Source organism: Maylandia zebra, linkage group LG23, assembly GCF_041146795.1.
Source record: "Maylandia zebra isolate NMK-2024a linkage group LG23, Mzebra_GT3a, whole genome shotgun sequence".
Classification (NCBI taxonomy): Eukaryota; Metazoa; Chordata; class Actinopteri; order Cichliformes; family Cichlidae; genus Maylandia; species Maylandia zebra.
Genome location: NC_135188.1, coordinates 728,744 through 743,529, shown reverse-complemented (window position 1 = coordinate 743,529; position 14,786 = coordinate 728,744). Strand labels below are relative to the sequence as shown.

The window sequence follows — 14,786 nt, the reverse complement described above, 5'->3', positions numbered from 1 at the left end:
GTTGTATGAGATGCATCACCTGGCAGCGCACTACAGTGTAATCTGGTTTTAAATGAGGAGATAGTGACTTACATAAGGAATAATTAATGCTCACAGGCTTGTGTAATTTTAAACTGCTTAGGGGGGATATCATGTTTCACAAGATTTAGTCTCAAACTGCCCACAGAGAACGTTGTCAGTAGTTAAAGGACATTTTCAACAAAAGTTTTTAAATGTTAAACTCAGCATGTGGCATTAATACCAGCAGGAACATTTCAAATACAGATAATCCAGCCATAAAAAGCTGGCAAACAAAAATAAAAACATAATTTCCACTGAACTGCAAAATCTCAATAAATAAAACCTGCCATTGTTAGCAGATTGTTACATCTGAGTGTAGATGGAGACAGCTAAACAGCCAATAAGTCCAATATGAGTATATCACACACTGTTATTTTTATATTCTCTCTTTCCTGATCGTGGGAGATGATTTGTATTTAAAAGGCAACTTAAATACAATTGTGGCCATAAACTGTCTGTATCTATAAAGTGGGGGTAATTATTGTCTGTGAAGGTTCTCAGTCATCCAGGTCATCGTAGTCAAAGGAGCTTGGAAAGAAAAGCGTCTGGACTTCTTTAAGTTGCTTGAAGACGTTTCACCTCTCATCCGAGAAGCTTCTTCAGTTCTAAGGTCAAATGGTGGAGAGTCCCAGATATAAACCTAGTGGGAGTTTCCCCCCACAGAGGGACAAAAGGACCCCCTGATGATCCTCTAATCGCCTGAGCCAAGGTGTGAAACTGGGCGTGGGTCACAATCAGCCAGAGTTTCGGGTGTGTTCATTGTGAAACCTGGAGGACAGATGAGGAGAGGACAGATGGTTCGAAAGAGGAGTGAAAGAAGCCATCTATGTCCACTGTGAGCGACCATCTTTGAACAGAGGCGGGGGTTTACGACACCAACTCTCTGCCATCTATAATCCAGTTTTGAGATCCTTCCCAGACGCCTTAACGCCCACTCACATCCTGGGCCATCTGACCTCAGGAATTCACATGATAAGGTGGGGCCAGGTTTCACAATGAACACACCCGAAACTCTGGCTGATTGGGACCCACACCCAGTTTCACACCTTGGCTCAGGCGATTAGAGGATCATCAGGGGTCCTTTTGTCCCTCTGTGGGGGGTCACTCCCACTAGGTTTATATCTGGGACTCTCCACCATTTGACCTTAGAACTGAAGAAGCTTCTCGGATGAGAGGTGAAACGTCTTCAAGCAACTTAAAGAAGTCCAGACGCTTTTCTTTCCAAGCTCCTTTGACTGGGGGTAATTATTATTTATTCCTCGGCTAAATTTGTAATTTTGCTTACTTCCAAGAATTGAACAGTCTGTAATTGTTGTGGTAGTGAAAAATATCAACCAAAATCTATTTAAGTATAACTTTTATGTAATGTTTTTGCACTACTACATGAGCAAACTAATGAAATAATTATTTCCCCCACTGTATCAGTACAAACTCAACGGACTCCTGTCAGTAAGAATGTTACAGATGTTCAAAAATGTTATAAATGATATAGTTCTAACCTCTGAAATGTAACCTTAGAAGGAGAAACAAACTGCCTTTTTTGTAAATAATGTTTTTGTGTGTTTCAGTTAGTTGTTTTTTTTTTTCATTTATTGCCACGACTTAGATGAACAATTAAAAACTTACTTACTTAGACTTAGATCCTCCCATGCTTTATGTGGCATATTGGGCGGCAAACGAACGCCACCAGGCTCGATCTTGTGCCCGGGCTTCAGCTTCATCCAACGTTATATTCAATGTCTTTAGGTCTTGATGGAATGACCTTCACCAGGTGTTGCGGGGACGTCCTCATGGTCTTTTAACGCCCAGGGGTTGCAAGCGCATCACTGTTTTTGGAATCTGTGCGTCATCCATGTGGAGGATATGGCCGGCCAGTCGGAACCTTTTGCGTGCAACGATGTTGTGAAGTTTGACTGTGCCACTCCTTCGCAGGATCTCCTTGTTGGTGATGTGGTCGGTGTAGAGGATCCTCAGAATCCGGCGAAGACATCGCTGCTGAAAGACGTCGAGTTTGGTGTTGATGCAGGCCGACACCTTCCAAGTCTCGCTGGCATAAATGGCGGCTGGGATCACGATTAAATTAAGCAAGCGGTTTTTGATCTTGAGGGAGATGGTCGGGGAGGACCAGATCTTGTTCATCCTCCGAAATACCGCAGCTGCCTTTCCAATGCGGCATTTGACATCCGGCTTGCCGCATGACGTAGTCGAGGGCAACGAGAAAAAGTAGAGGTGACAGGATGCAGCCCTGCCTGATGCCGGTGGTGATTTCGACGAAGTCGGTGTGGCCATTTCCGGTCTTAACGCAACAGCATGATCGCAAGTACAGGTCCTTGAAGATGTTGATGAAGATGGTAGGGACACCATACAAGTGCCGCATCTGCCAAAGAGAATCGTGGTGGATGCTATCGAAGGCCTACTTGAAGTTGACGAAATTGATGGCGAGTTGTTGTCGGTACTTGACGCACTGTTCGATGATGTTTCTTAAGATGAAAATCTGTTCTGTGCATGATCGGCCTATCCGGAACCCAGCTTGCTCTTCTAGTAGACGTTGGTTGAGGGCACTCCTCAGTCGTCGAAGGAGGACGGTACAGAATGCCTTGCCAGGCACAGAGAGGAGGGTGATGCCTCTCCAGTTGGTGCACTCGGAGGTGTGGCCCTTCTTTGGTAGCTTGACTATGGCGCCCTTCCGCCAGTCCTCCGACACTGCCACTTTGCCAGCACTTGTTGAACAGGGTCGTCAGTTCTTCCACCATGGCTTGGCCGCCGTGTTTCAGGAGCTCTGCTGGTATTTCGCCTAGGCCAGCCACTATGTTGTCCTTAAGGCTCGTGATTGCGATCTTCACTTCCTCGATGGTGATTCTGCCAGTATTGACCCCAAGTTCATCTTGGGAATCCTCCGCCTTGAAATTGTATGTCTTGGTGGACTCTGGCTGGTTAAGGGTCTCTTGGAAGTGTTCGGCCCATCGTTTGTTTTGCTCTTCTTGGGCGATCGAGAGCTTCCCATTTTTGTCCTCGACTGTGACATTTGCATTGGTCCTAGATCCAGTAAGCTTGTTTACGATGCGGTATAGGGTCTTGGAATCATTCCGATCCGCTGCTTCCTGAGTTTCGGCACCTTTTCATTCTAGCCATTCTTTCTTGTCTTTCCGACAGCTTTTCTTCACTAGCTGATCTAATTCTGCGTAGCATCGGGTTCCTTCCTCTCTGGCTTGTTCGGTTTTGGCCTGCTCTCTTTTGAGCTTCGCAATTTTTCTCTCATCGATCAGTTCCCATGTTCTTCCTTGGATTCACTGTTCGCTTCTCTTTCCTCTGCGTCTACTGATGGTGTTTTGGGCGGACTCCACAGTGGCGTCCCTGAGGCCAGTCCAGAGGTCTTCGACGTCTTCCATTTCTCCAAGGAGGGTGAAATGATTTTGCAGCTCTAAAGTGAAGCCATTGACAACGGTCGGGTCCTTGAGCTTCTCGATTGCGAACAGTGCATTTGGTGCGGGCTGTCTTTGTTTCCGAAGTTTGAATTTGACTTCCGCTCTGACTAGGTGGTGGTCAGATCCAACATCTGCTTTTTGACATGCCCTTATGTCTTGCAAAGCCGACCTCCATTTTTGGCTGATGCAGATAAAATCAATTTCATTGAATGTACGCCCATCCGGTGACCGCCATGTCTTCTTGTGGATCTCTCGGTGCTGGAAGTATGTATTTCCAACGCACAGCCCATTGTGCTCGCAGAAGGATACTAATCGTTCGCCGTTATCGCTGAGATGCGTTGAAGATGCATGCGATCCAACCACTGTCTTCAATCCCAATCGGTCGCCGCCCAGCTGGGCATTAAAGTCTCCGATGAGGATCTTAAGGTCGTAATTCGGGATGTCATTAAAGATGTCTTGCAGCTGATCATAGAAATTGTCCTTGAAAGCGTCTTCCGTATTGTCCGTTGGTGCATAGACTTGCACAATGGTCTTCTTGGTGTGTCCAAATCCAAAACGAGCTGTGATGATGCTGTCGTTAACAGGTTTCCAAACAACGAGTGCGCTCACGGCTTCTTTGCTCAATACGAACCCCACTCCATGTTAATGTCGATCTTCATGACACAAGTACAAGATCGTCTTGCCATCGCTGATAATTCGGCCACTCTCTATCCACCTCATTTCACTGATTCCAAGGATGTCTAGCTGATAATCCTCAAACTCCTTCAAAAGTTGAGCCAGCCGTCCGCTCTGATATAACGTGCGAACGTTCCATGTCCCAATTCTTGTGATGGTTTTGGCAGAGAATAATGCTTCCATCGGGCGCTGGATGCCATTTTTGGTTTCTTCCAGCACCCTCATCCTGTTTGAAGTAGAATTCCAGCCACATTGTCCAAAACTTCTGCTTTCGTTTGTCATTTCTGTAGCGGTAGGGTTTTTTACAGGTACGGGTTGCTAGCCCGACGCCCAACTCTACTCCTTTCTCATCCGGGCTTGGAACCGGCCATGGCGGAGTTAATTAAAAACGACATATTCTAATTGCTTGGAGTTAGAGACAGGTTTGAACAGCAGTGATCACTTCAGAGGGCTGATTAAAGCATGTAATAGTTGTGCCATTTACTGAAATTTCAAAGTCTTAGACCGAAAGATAAATCCTTAATAGCCCCATATGAAATATTGTTGTTTAATAAACATCTGATTAAGCTCAGATATGTTTAAATATTTTTAATTCTTCATATTTAAAGACAGCCTCGGTGTCTCCTGATATAATCCCACACTGACTCCATGACACTGAGATTAGGGCTCCGTGGGAACCAAGTCATCTATAATAAACTTCTATGACAGACTCCTTGTTTTGCCATTGGCTGAAGAAACTGCTTCCTAATTTGGGAGCGATCAGAACCCTGTCTGAAGTCATGGATTACTAAAAACAGTAACGTACATGTAATAATTCAGAAAAACAGAAAATCTGACACCTTGTTGAGAAATTAAATTGAACAGCACAGAAGGTCTGCAAGCCAGTACAAAGTGAACACAAACCTGGTGGACCGTCTACTGCTGGCTCACGTAAACACTGCACAGAGAGAAGATTCAGCTATTTCAAAACTGCATCTCCTGCCATTCGGTCTAAACAACTAACAACACATTTTTTAGGCTTCATCGAAGCCTTTATGATTCGTCTCTGGCCATGTAAATGCTGGCAACGTCTTATCAAGACATGTTATAGTGAGAAAGTCTGGAGAGAGGGAGCAGGTGGCTTTTGGGACTCTATTAAGAGCATTAGGCTTTCAAGGAACGTCTCCCTCAGGCGCATGCATTTTGCAACATGATCAGTTGAGGAAATTAGCGGGAGAAAAGCCTAATTCATTTTACTGGAAAGTGGAATTGTGAAAAAGCCCTAATAAGATCTAGCTAAAAGGCTTCTAGTGTGCTCTCCTCTGTCTGAACAGGCAGCCTGACAAAATGCAGAAACTCAAACGTGATGAACGTTTGCTGGTCAGCAGATTTAATTGCAGGAAGAAAAGCCATTTCCTGAGATGAAATGTGTAGTCTCCTGTGAAGTGGTGATTCAGTGACATCTGTGTGTCTTAAAGGGATTAATAGCATACAGTACTATCTGTCTTCTGGCAGTGGGCAAAACATGACATGAGGGCGAGTCGCTGTTGGTTTCTGCAGGACAGCTGCTGCCATAGAGTCAAGGTGCAGAGGATGACAGTAGGCTGGGAAAATCAATTTGACCTCTTATATAATCTGTTTTTACTGTTATGTAATATAGCCTTAGCAATTATCGGACGAGCTTCGAACAGTTGTGTTCCTGCAAGAGGTTGTAGGTGGTATTAGGACAGTTTAAGCTCGGAGGGTAACTTTGAGTGTAGCTAAAGATCCTGGATACAAGTGCACACTTTGACCGCTACAGCTACGTGAAGCATTAAAATAAACTCTGTAGGAAGCTGAGAAGTAATACTCCACAGGCATATTAACTTATCAGCAATCAAACTGTGGACCTTTTGATTATGTTATTTAGTTTTGTCATCATCGGTTATTTATAATAACACCAAGACCAGAGGGTATCAAGACCAAGACAAGACCAAGACCAAGACTGAGACAAAAAAGTCTTTAAACTGCAGCCAGAAGCTGCTTCGTTTATGGGTGTAAGCATTTTATGTGTTTTTGCGATGCACTCACACAGCCCTCCTCATCACTGTCTACTGTCTCACTCACTTACTGAGAGGACAGGCGCAAGCTCCACTTGACTGTCGTGTCTCTCACATAATGATATTATCCCATATCCTCGCATGTGATTGGCCACAATATGGACGCTGTGTTTTGAGTTTTGTTCAAAAAAGAATCACTCATATAGGAAAAATATATATAAGATAAGATAAGATAAGATAAGATAAGATAAGATAAGATAAGATAAGATAAGATAGAACTTTATTAATCCCTCGGGTGGGTTCCTCTGGGAAATTCGATTTCCAAAAAAGCACAGCACCGACAGAAGTTACAGAGTTATACACACACACATATATATAAATACAGAGACAATATAAATAAAATATACGAAGGGGATAAATAGAATAAATAGGAATAAAAATAAAAATACAAGTGAATTGCACATTTCAATATATCACATCTGCAGGACACCTTAAACTAGTTTTTTAATTAAGCAGCGAGGCAGAACAAAGTCGGGGCTGCATCAAGACACAGGGACTAAACCCCAATTCAACCAGACCCAGAACTGATCCGGAATTAAAACAGGATACAACAGTTCAAAATCAGGACTACTGAGGATTTAACCAAAACAGAACCAGAATCAGAACTAGATGATAGTAGCACTAAAATCATCATAGACCTGCACTACACTTATTTTTAATTCTACCAAAGTCCACTATTTAGATTCAGAAACGTTTATATAATTATTTATCCTTGTTGTGCAAACAAGCTGCAAAACTTAATAAATATAGAATTTGAAAAATAACAAACGGAATCTAAAAAGTTACACTAGGCACTGGATACATGTTCTGATGAGTTTTGGCAAACAACCATGTGACTAACAGGTGTGTCTCACCTGCTCTTGTTCCCTCCCTCTCTCATTCTGCTCCTCTCTCTCTCTCTCTCTCTCTCTCTGTTCCTCTCTCTCTCTCTGTTCCTTTCTCTCTCTCTGTTCCTCTCTCTCTCTCTCTCTCTGTTCCTTTCTCTCTCTCTGTTCCTCTCTCTCTCTCTCTCTCTGTTCCTCTCTCTCTCTCTCTCTGTTCCTTTCTCTCTCTCTGTTCCTCTCTCTCTCTCTCTCTGTTCCTTTGTCTCTCTCTGTTCCTCTCTCTCTCTCTCTCTCTGTTCCTCTCTCTCTCTCTCTGTTCCTTTGTCTCTCTCTGTTCCTCTCTCTCTCTCTCTCTCTGTTCCTTTCTCTCTCTCTGTTCCTCTCTCTCTCTCTCTCTCTGTTCCTTTCTCTCTCTCTGTTCCTCTCTCTCTCTCTCTCTCTGTTCCTTTCTCTCTCTCTGTTCCTCTCTCTCTCTCTCTCTGTTCCTTTGTCTCTCTCTGTTCCTCTCTCTCTCTCTCTCTCTGTTCCTCTCTCTCTCTCTCTGTTCCTCTCTCTCTCTCTGTTCCTTTGTCTCTCTCTGTTCCTCTCTCTCTCTCTCTCTCTGTTCCTCTCTCTCTCTCTCTCTGTTCCTTTGTCTCTCTCTGTTCCTCTCTCTCTCTCTCTCTCTGTTCCTCTCTCTCTCTCTGTTCCTCTCCCTCTCTCTCTCTCTGTTCCTTTCTCTCTCTCTGTTCCTCTCTCTCTCTCTCTGTTCCTCTCTCTCTCTCTGTTCCTCTCGCTCTCTCTCTCTCTGTTCCTCTCTCTCTCTCTCTGTTCCTCTCTCTCTCTCTCTCTCTGTTCCTCTCTCTCTCTCTCTGTTCCTCTCTCTCGCTCTCTCTCTGTTCCTCTCTCTCTCTCTCTCTCTGTTCCTCTCTCTCTCTCTCTGTTCCTCTCTCTCTCTCTCTCTCTCTGTTCCTTTCTCTCTCTCTGTTCCTCTCTCTCTCTCTCTCTCTCTGTTCCTTTCTCTCTCTCTGTTCCTCTCTCTCTCATTCTCTCTGTTCCTCTCTCTCTCTCTGTTCCTCTCTCTCTCTCTGTTCCTCTCTCTCTCATTCTCTCTGTTCCTCTCTCTCTCATTCTCTCTGTTCCTCTCTCTCTCTGTTCCTTTCTCTCTCTCTGTTCCTCTCTCTCTCTCTCTCTCTGTTCCTCTCTCTCTCTCTGTTCCTTTCTCTCTCTCTGTTCCTCTCTCTCTCTCTGTTCCTTTCTCTCTCTCTGTTCCTCTCTCTCTCTCTCTCTCTGTTCCTCTCTCTCTCTCTGTTCCTCTCTCTCTCTCTCTCTCTGTTCCTCTCTCTCTCTCTGTTCCTCTCTCTCTCTCTGTTCCTTTCTCTCTCTCTGTTCCTCTCTCTCTCTCTGTTCCTTTCTCTCTCTCTGTTCCTCTCTCTCTCTCTCTCTCTGTTCCTCTCTCTCTCTCTGTTCCTTTCTCTCTCTCTGTTCCTTTCTCTCTCTCTGTTCCTCTCTCTCTCTCTCTCTCTGTTCCTCTCTCTCTCTCTGTTCCTTTCTCTCTCTCTGTTCCTCTCTCTCTCTCTCTCTCTGTTCCTCTCTCTCTCTCTGTTCCTTTCTCTCTCTCTGTTCCTCTCTCTCTCTCTGTTCCTTTCTCTCTCTCTGTTCCTCTCTCTCTCTCTCTCTCTGTTCCTCTCTCTCTCTCTGTTCCTTTCTCTCTCTCTGTTCCTCTCTCTCTCTCTCTGTTCCTCTCTCTCTCTGTTCCTCTCTCTCTCTCTGTTCCTCTCTCTCTCTCTGTTCCTCTCTCTCTCTCTCTCTCTGTTCCTCTCTCTCTCTCTGTTCCTTTCTCTCTCTCTGTTCCTCTCTCTCTCTCTCTCTGTTCCTCTCTCTCTCTCTGTTCCTTTCTCTCTCTCTGTTCCTTTCTCTCTCTCTGTTCCTCTCTCTCTCTCTGTTCCTCTCTCTCTCTCTCTCTCTCTCTCTCTCTCTCTCTCTCTCTCTCTCTCTCTCTCTCTGTTCCTCTCTCTCTCTCTCTCTGTTCCTCTCTCTCTCTCTTTCTCTCTCTCTGTTCCTCTCTCTCTGTTCCCCTCTCTCTCTCTCTCTCTCTCTCTCTCTCTCTCTCTCTCTCTCTCTCTCTGTGCTGACAATCAAACCAAACACCAACATCATCAAATATACAGTGGAAACCAGATATTTACAAATTTTCTGTTCCTGCTGTTTTGGTTGACATCTCTTGATGTTCCCATGTCACAGAAACAGGCTCTGTGTTTTGCCTTATATGCATCCACAGCTGTGCCACCAGTTTACTCACATGGACTCTACGAACCAATCAGAAGCTTCTTCAGCTCAGAATAGAATCGTCTGGAGTTTCTTATTAATTAACAATAAACTTAGAGTATATGTACTCCTACATTTGATGAAAGTGATAAAAATAGAAGCTCTCTCTCTCTTTATTCTGACATTTAACTAATTCAAAAGATATTTCAATATTTATTTATCCAAAACAAAACAAGTTTACTGTAAATTGATGTTTAACAGTAAAATAATGTTTTTATGTTTTCTCCATAAAGTGTAACTATCTGGTTTAAACTGTGAATATACTGCTGTGTATTGAAATTCCTCTTGTTTTGCATAGAAATATACTGAACAACATACAAAGCATAATATATAAAATAACATCTACCAGTTTTTTCTTTGAAAGAAGCTCCTCATGTCCATTGTTGTGTTCATCAGTACATTACTGATTTATTTAGCCGTGGAGGGAAACAACTGAAAATATGAAATAAACACACATGTAAGCTGAGACTCTCTAAAGAAACAGCATTGTTGTTGTTCGGCTTTTCATTTTGCCGTTTGTTGATTCACTCAACAGTTGTCAGTCAGACATCTAACGATGAAACAAATTACACTCCAAAAGACCCAATGCTTCTGATGCTTAAGCTCAGTAAGCCCCCCCCCCCCCCAGCTCTGCCGGCGGTTGACTCCAAATCTCCCGAGAACTATGTCGATCTAAGAAAGCAAGACCGAGACAGCGAGACCAAGACAAGACCAAGACCACGTAAAAGTGGTCTCGGGACACCCAACTCTAGTTAGTGGTAAATGGACTGATTCTTGTATAGCGCTTTTCTGCTCTCCCAAAGCGCTCTGTACAACATTCACACAAACAAGTGCTTTCTAATTACCATTCACACACCGATGGATGCATCAGAGAGCAACTTGGTGTTAATGTCCGAGGATATTTGGCACGCAGACTAGTAGGAGCCAGGGACTGAACCACCAACCTTCCTGAGCTACAGCCACCCCGTGCTCATCCAAATGATGAATGATGATTTCCTTGATTGTTGATTGATGATTGTTTTCCTTTTTTTCATCCTTTCAATTGGTCTTTTTTACTATATAATAATTTTACTATCGTGGGTATCCAGATTTTAACACGCTGGCTTCAGTTTTCGTAGTTTTCACCTTAACAAGTTAAATATATGCAGGAGAAGAGGAAATATTGAAAATAGTGTAGAAACAAATCATTGCATCACACAGTTTAATTTTTTAGACCAAACTTTTTATATTAGCACTTGCAGTTGTACCCATAGTGGAGTCAAAGCCTTACACTCTGTATAATGAGCTCTTTATAATCATCACAGTGTGCAGAAGTGCTGCTGTGGACAACCATACTCATCTCTGTCCACAGTCAACCCTCTACATCGTGCAGTGACCTTCGTTTCATTGCCATGGTCTTGTGGAAATGTCTTTAGTTGATGTGTTGATTATCAGACAGCCTGTAGTATTTGTCCATCATCATAAGGTAAAGTATGCTCTGTAAGATGCCCTGGATGGGGTCGCACTGAGTTGTCCAACTGTCCTGACACAAGTCGTTGTTGATCTCACTGTTGTAGGGGAAAGACTCTAGGGCTGCAGATAAGACTGTTGCCATGGTCCTGAAGGAGATACCAAGTAAGGCGTCATCAGAAGGGAAGCCCCTCCTCACAGTGACTACAAAGGTGGGCAGATGCATTTCAGAAACACCCCACCCACCCCCAATCCCAAACCCACCCCCTGGATTAAAGCAGAAAGTCCTCCTGTGTTGGTCACACTGAAACACGAGCAAAGCTTTGAGTGTCCTATAACTGACCTCTCCTGTCTACTAACTCCTAACTTGAGCCTTATGACTGTTGTATCTAACAAAGAAGCGAAAATTATTTCATTTCCAGCTGCTCTATGGGGTATAAAACCCACCTAATGCATCACTACGTTTGTACAAACAGAGCCTAATGATGTTACCATCTACACAAGTAACCTCAAATTCACTGCAATTATTCATGCGACTCTTTATCTTTTCCAATTAGCCTCTGCAACACTCATAGTGCTCCTCCACTTCTATATTTAACACTGTATGGGGATTAACCACAAATTTCGTGTCCCATTCATAATCGGGTCAGTCAAACTTCCTCGTGAACTTTTTACACCTCATAAGCAGCTAATCCTCAGCACAAACAGTGTGTGAATGCATTTCCAAAAAAATGCTATGTCACACAGCATGGCATTGAGCTGTTGGTGGTGTTCTTTGAACCAAAGACTGCAGCAAATTACTGCAGCCATTGCTGAGCTTTTCACTTCTCTGTTGCTTTTTAAGTGGTAAAGCTGGAGTCTATGCACCAAGTGCCAGTATGAGTTTTGTTGCCCTGTGCTTGATTGCTTCTGTGGGTGCTGCTGCTGCGTGTGTGTCTATGTTTTGATAAGCTGTAGCATGCTTTACTCCTGTTTTATTTTCTAATGCAGTGTCTGGTTTGATAAGCTCTCATACAACAGATATAATTTTCCCACTTAAGTGTGGGGGGGATGTAATTATAGCCCCAAATTGTTTGCTGAGTCGACACCAACAGAGTACGATTTAAAGATTTATCTTAAACCAAAGTGTAAAGGGTCAGGAAGGAATCAGTGATTGTTAGCACACGTTTCCTGTATCTGACATTTCTGCTCATTTAAGATGCTGCAGTGAGGCTGAAATCAAATTAATGGAAATAATAGATCAATAACTTATTCTCAGTTTGGATGTTAGCAGCTCATATTTCTCCTGCTACTTTACATTGAGTTTTATTGCTGCTTCAAACAGGCAACGCTCCATCAGTTATGCTCAGCGAGTCTGATCGACCACCGGCGAATGAGGTGATAACGGCCTATTGAGTGTGCTGGTAGGTGGAGGAGGCCGCCGACTGGCAACATGCACGAGGCTGATAACAGCTGATGATGACCATTCATGGTCTAAAAACATTCAGACTGGGGGGGTTTACATTTTACAGCCTTCAAATGTCAATAATCTTGTCTTCAGGCCCAGTGAGTGAAAAGAACATGAACACAAATGTCATTACCATTTTGGGTTTACTTCTCACAGTGCAATGATGACAGCATGTTTCCATGAGGCCACAGGCTTCAACTTTCAAAATGAATCAAAAATAACAAACAATAACAAAACAATATAAAACCTCTCATTTCATTTATTTATTTATAAAGCACGTTTAATAACAATAGGGAGCTGACCAAAGTGCTGTACAAAGTAATGACATTGACGACAACGACAGGTAAGAAAATTAAAAGAAAATTAGGATAAAAGAATTGGTAACTCTCCTACAGTTTCGAAAGCCAGAGTAAAAAAATATGTTTTCAGATGCGATTTAAAAAGAGTAACAGTTGGGGCCTTTCTAATGTGGAGAGGTAGATCATTCCACATTTTCAGTGCCACAACCGCAAATGCCTGATCTCCTCTATGAACCATCCTAGGCTTATGTAAGGAGCAGATGTTTGCTTGATCGAAGGGCTCTAGGGCGTATAAAGCTGCAATAGGTCAGACAAATAGTCCGGTGTCTGGCCAAGTCAAAAGTAACATTTTGAATTTAATTCTAAAACGCACTGGAAGCCAATGAAGGCTCTTCTCACTATTGTCTTCACATAATTATTAAAATGATCAAAGCCACAACAACTAATTAAAGACACAAACTTAGAGGCCCATCATACATACTAAGCAGGTCACACATGCATGCACTGCATAATGTATAGAAAGTGAGTTTCCTGTATCCTCTCTTTTTAAAAAGGTAGAAAAATATGTCAAATTATAACAGTTAAATCATATTTGAGTACCACAGACATGTAACAGTAACAACCACTTTGCTTGCTTTTTGCACACCCTTCACCAAACACCCCCCCCCAGTGTTCGCACACTGTTGTTTAAACATTTTATGTGCTAAAATGATTAAAGGGTGTATATGAAAAAGTCAATTTTTCTGCAGATTTTTATTTTTTAATATCTGGATTGTCAGTTAGTCAAAATCAAAATCACCAGTAAAATAATCTTAAATGACAGCGTCGAAGCGAATGCTGGATGTTGTTTCCACTCGGCTGGACTCAACTCATGATTGAAGTGCTCTCCAGTGGCTGAGGCAGCAGTTTGAGAAGTGTCCCTGCCTGATGTCACTTAGCAAGTGATGGAGGCTAAGCCACAGCCGGTGGTCCCTTTAGCCGCACGTCAAGTCAGGTCAGGTTTGTTTGGAAAGCCCAAGATGATGCATGATGTCTGAATGGGCCACACACACACAGGCTTCAACCAGCCAGACTCTTTATGATGATACATGAAAAAGAATCCGCATGAAACAAGACGTCACATTCACCTCTTCCTCTAATTTAATTCACAGCTCTGATATCCTCATTTCTTCATCCATATAAAACTAAACTACAGTGATGATCTTCAGAACTGTGTGCTACTGTATGTGCAACAGATCTGCTGTTAATTATCAGTTTTTGTTTTATTTTTGTTATTTTGTTCATTTTTTATTGACTTTTAGTAAAAAAGGTAAGATTCAATGTGCAAAAAGTACCTTTTTAAGTATCCTAAAAAATGGATACATTCCTTTTTTAATATTACGTTGTACTTTTTTCACACTGTCTCCTAAAAACAAATCAGTCAGGCAAAATGTTGTACTGGATAGAATATTTCAAACCTTTATTTACAAGCAAAATTCAAATTGAATTAGTGTCCTTGGCCAAAATAGGCAGGGTTAACCTTGGTTTCGGAGCTAACCCACCATGACTCTCAATGCCAGGACAAAACGGAGTAACCAGAGAAATAAAAAATATCCAGGATCCTGTTGCTGTGAGGAAGCCGTGCTAACCACTGATCCAGTTCCAGTCATTATAACAAGACACATTATAGAGCCAGCTGTTAGGACCGATCTTCAGCATTAATAAAACCAGTCTTGGACAAATCACAAGAAAAGTACAGAGCGATGGGCTGTTGAATTGATGATTTTTGTCCAAAGGCAGTCTGGTAGCAAGCTTTTAGTATGAAATAATGGCAGCTTTATTCTTCACTCAAATATATAAGGGAAGAAATTATTCTTTTTTTTTAATATTTCACTTTTGACTCTGCTGCCTAAAGTCAAATCATATAAAGCCATCACGATGACTCATAAAACCCCAACAAGCCTTTGGGATGAATAGATCATCACCACCCACAAGAAACTGCTTGGAAACAAAAGTAACGAGTAAACAACCTGATGCATCACGGAGAAGCTTTCTAATGATTTGTAAGAATCAATTTTGCATTTTAAAAAAGACTTGCTGCATAGTTATATAATCCCTGACCACAGCTCACAACCACGTGAACTCTATAAAGCATACAACCTTGACTGTTATCATTTTTCTAGCCAACCATCCATCGCATAGCCGCCAGCTTTTAGCTAACAGCTGACATTAGTTCTCTTTGC

The 14,786-nt window shown here is 42.6% G+C and overlaps 1 protein-coding gene across 5 annotated transcripts in view; it reads left to right on the top strand.

The window, feature by feature from the left end:
• The window catches only part of pex5la (peroxisomal biogenesis factor 5-like a), a 120,230-nt gene that overhangs the window by 55,186 nt on the left and 50,258 nt on the right, over positions 1–14,786 (top strand). For 4 of the 5 annotated variants that reach the window (XM_004570227.4, XM_076880674.1, XM_004570226.4 and 1 more), the window contains one exon: positions 10,926–11,030. The exons of the other annotated variant lie outside the window; for it this stretch is intronic. In XM_004570227.4, the coding sequence (XP_004570284.1) occupies positions 10,926–11,030 (105 nt within the window). The remainder of the gene's footprint in view (positions 1–10,925; positions 11,031–14,786) is intronic. 5 annotated transcript variants of the gene reach the window in all.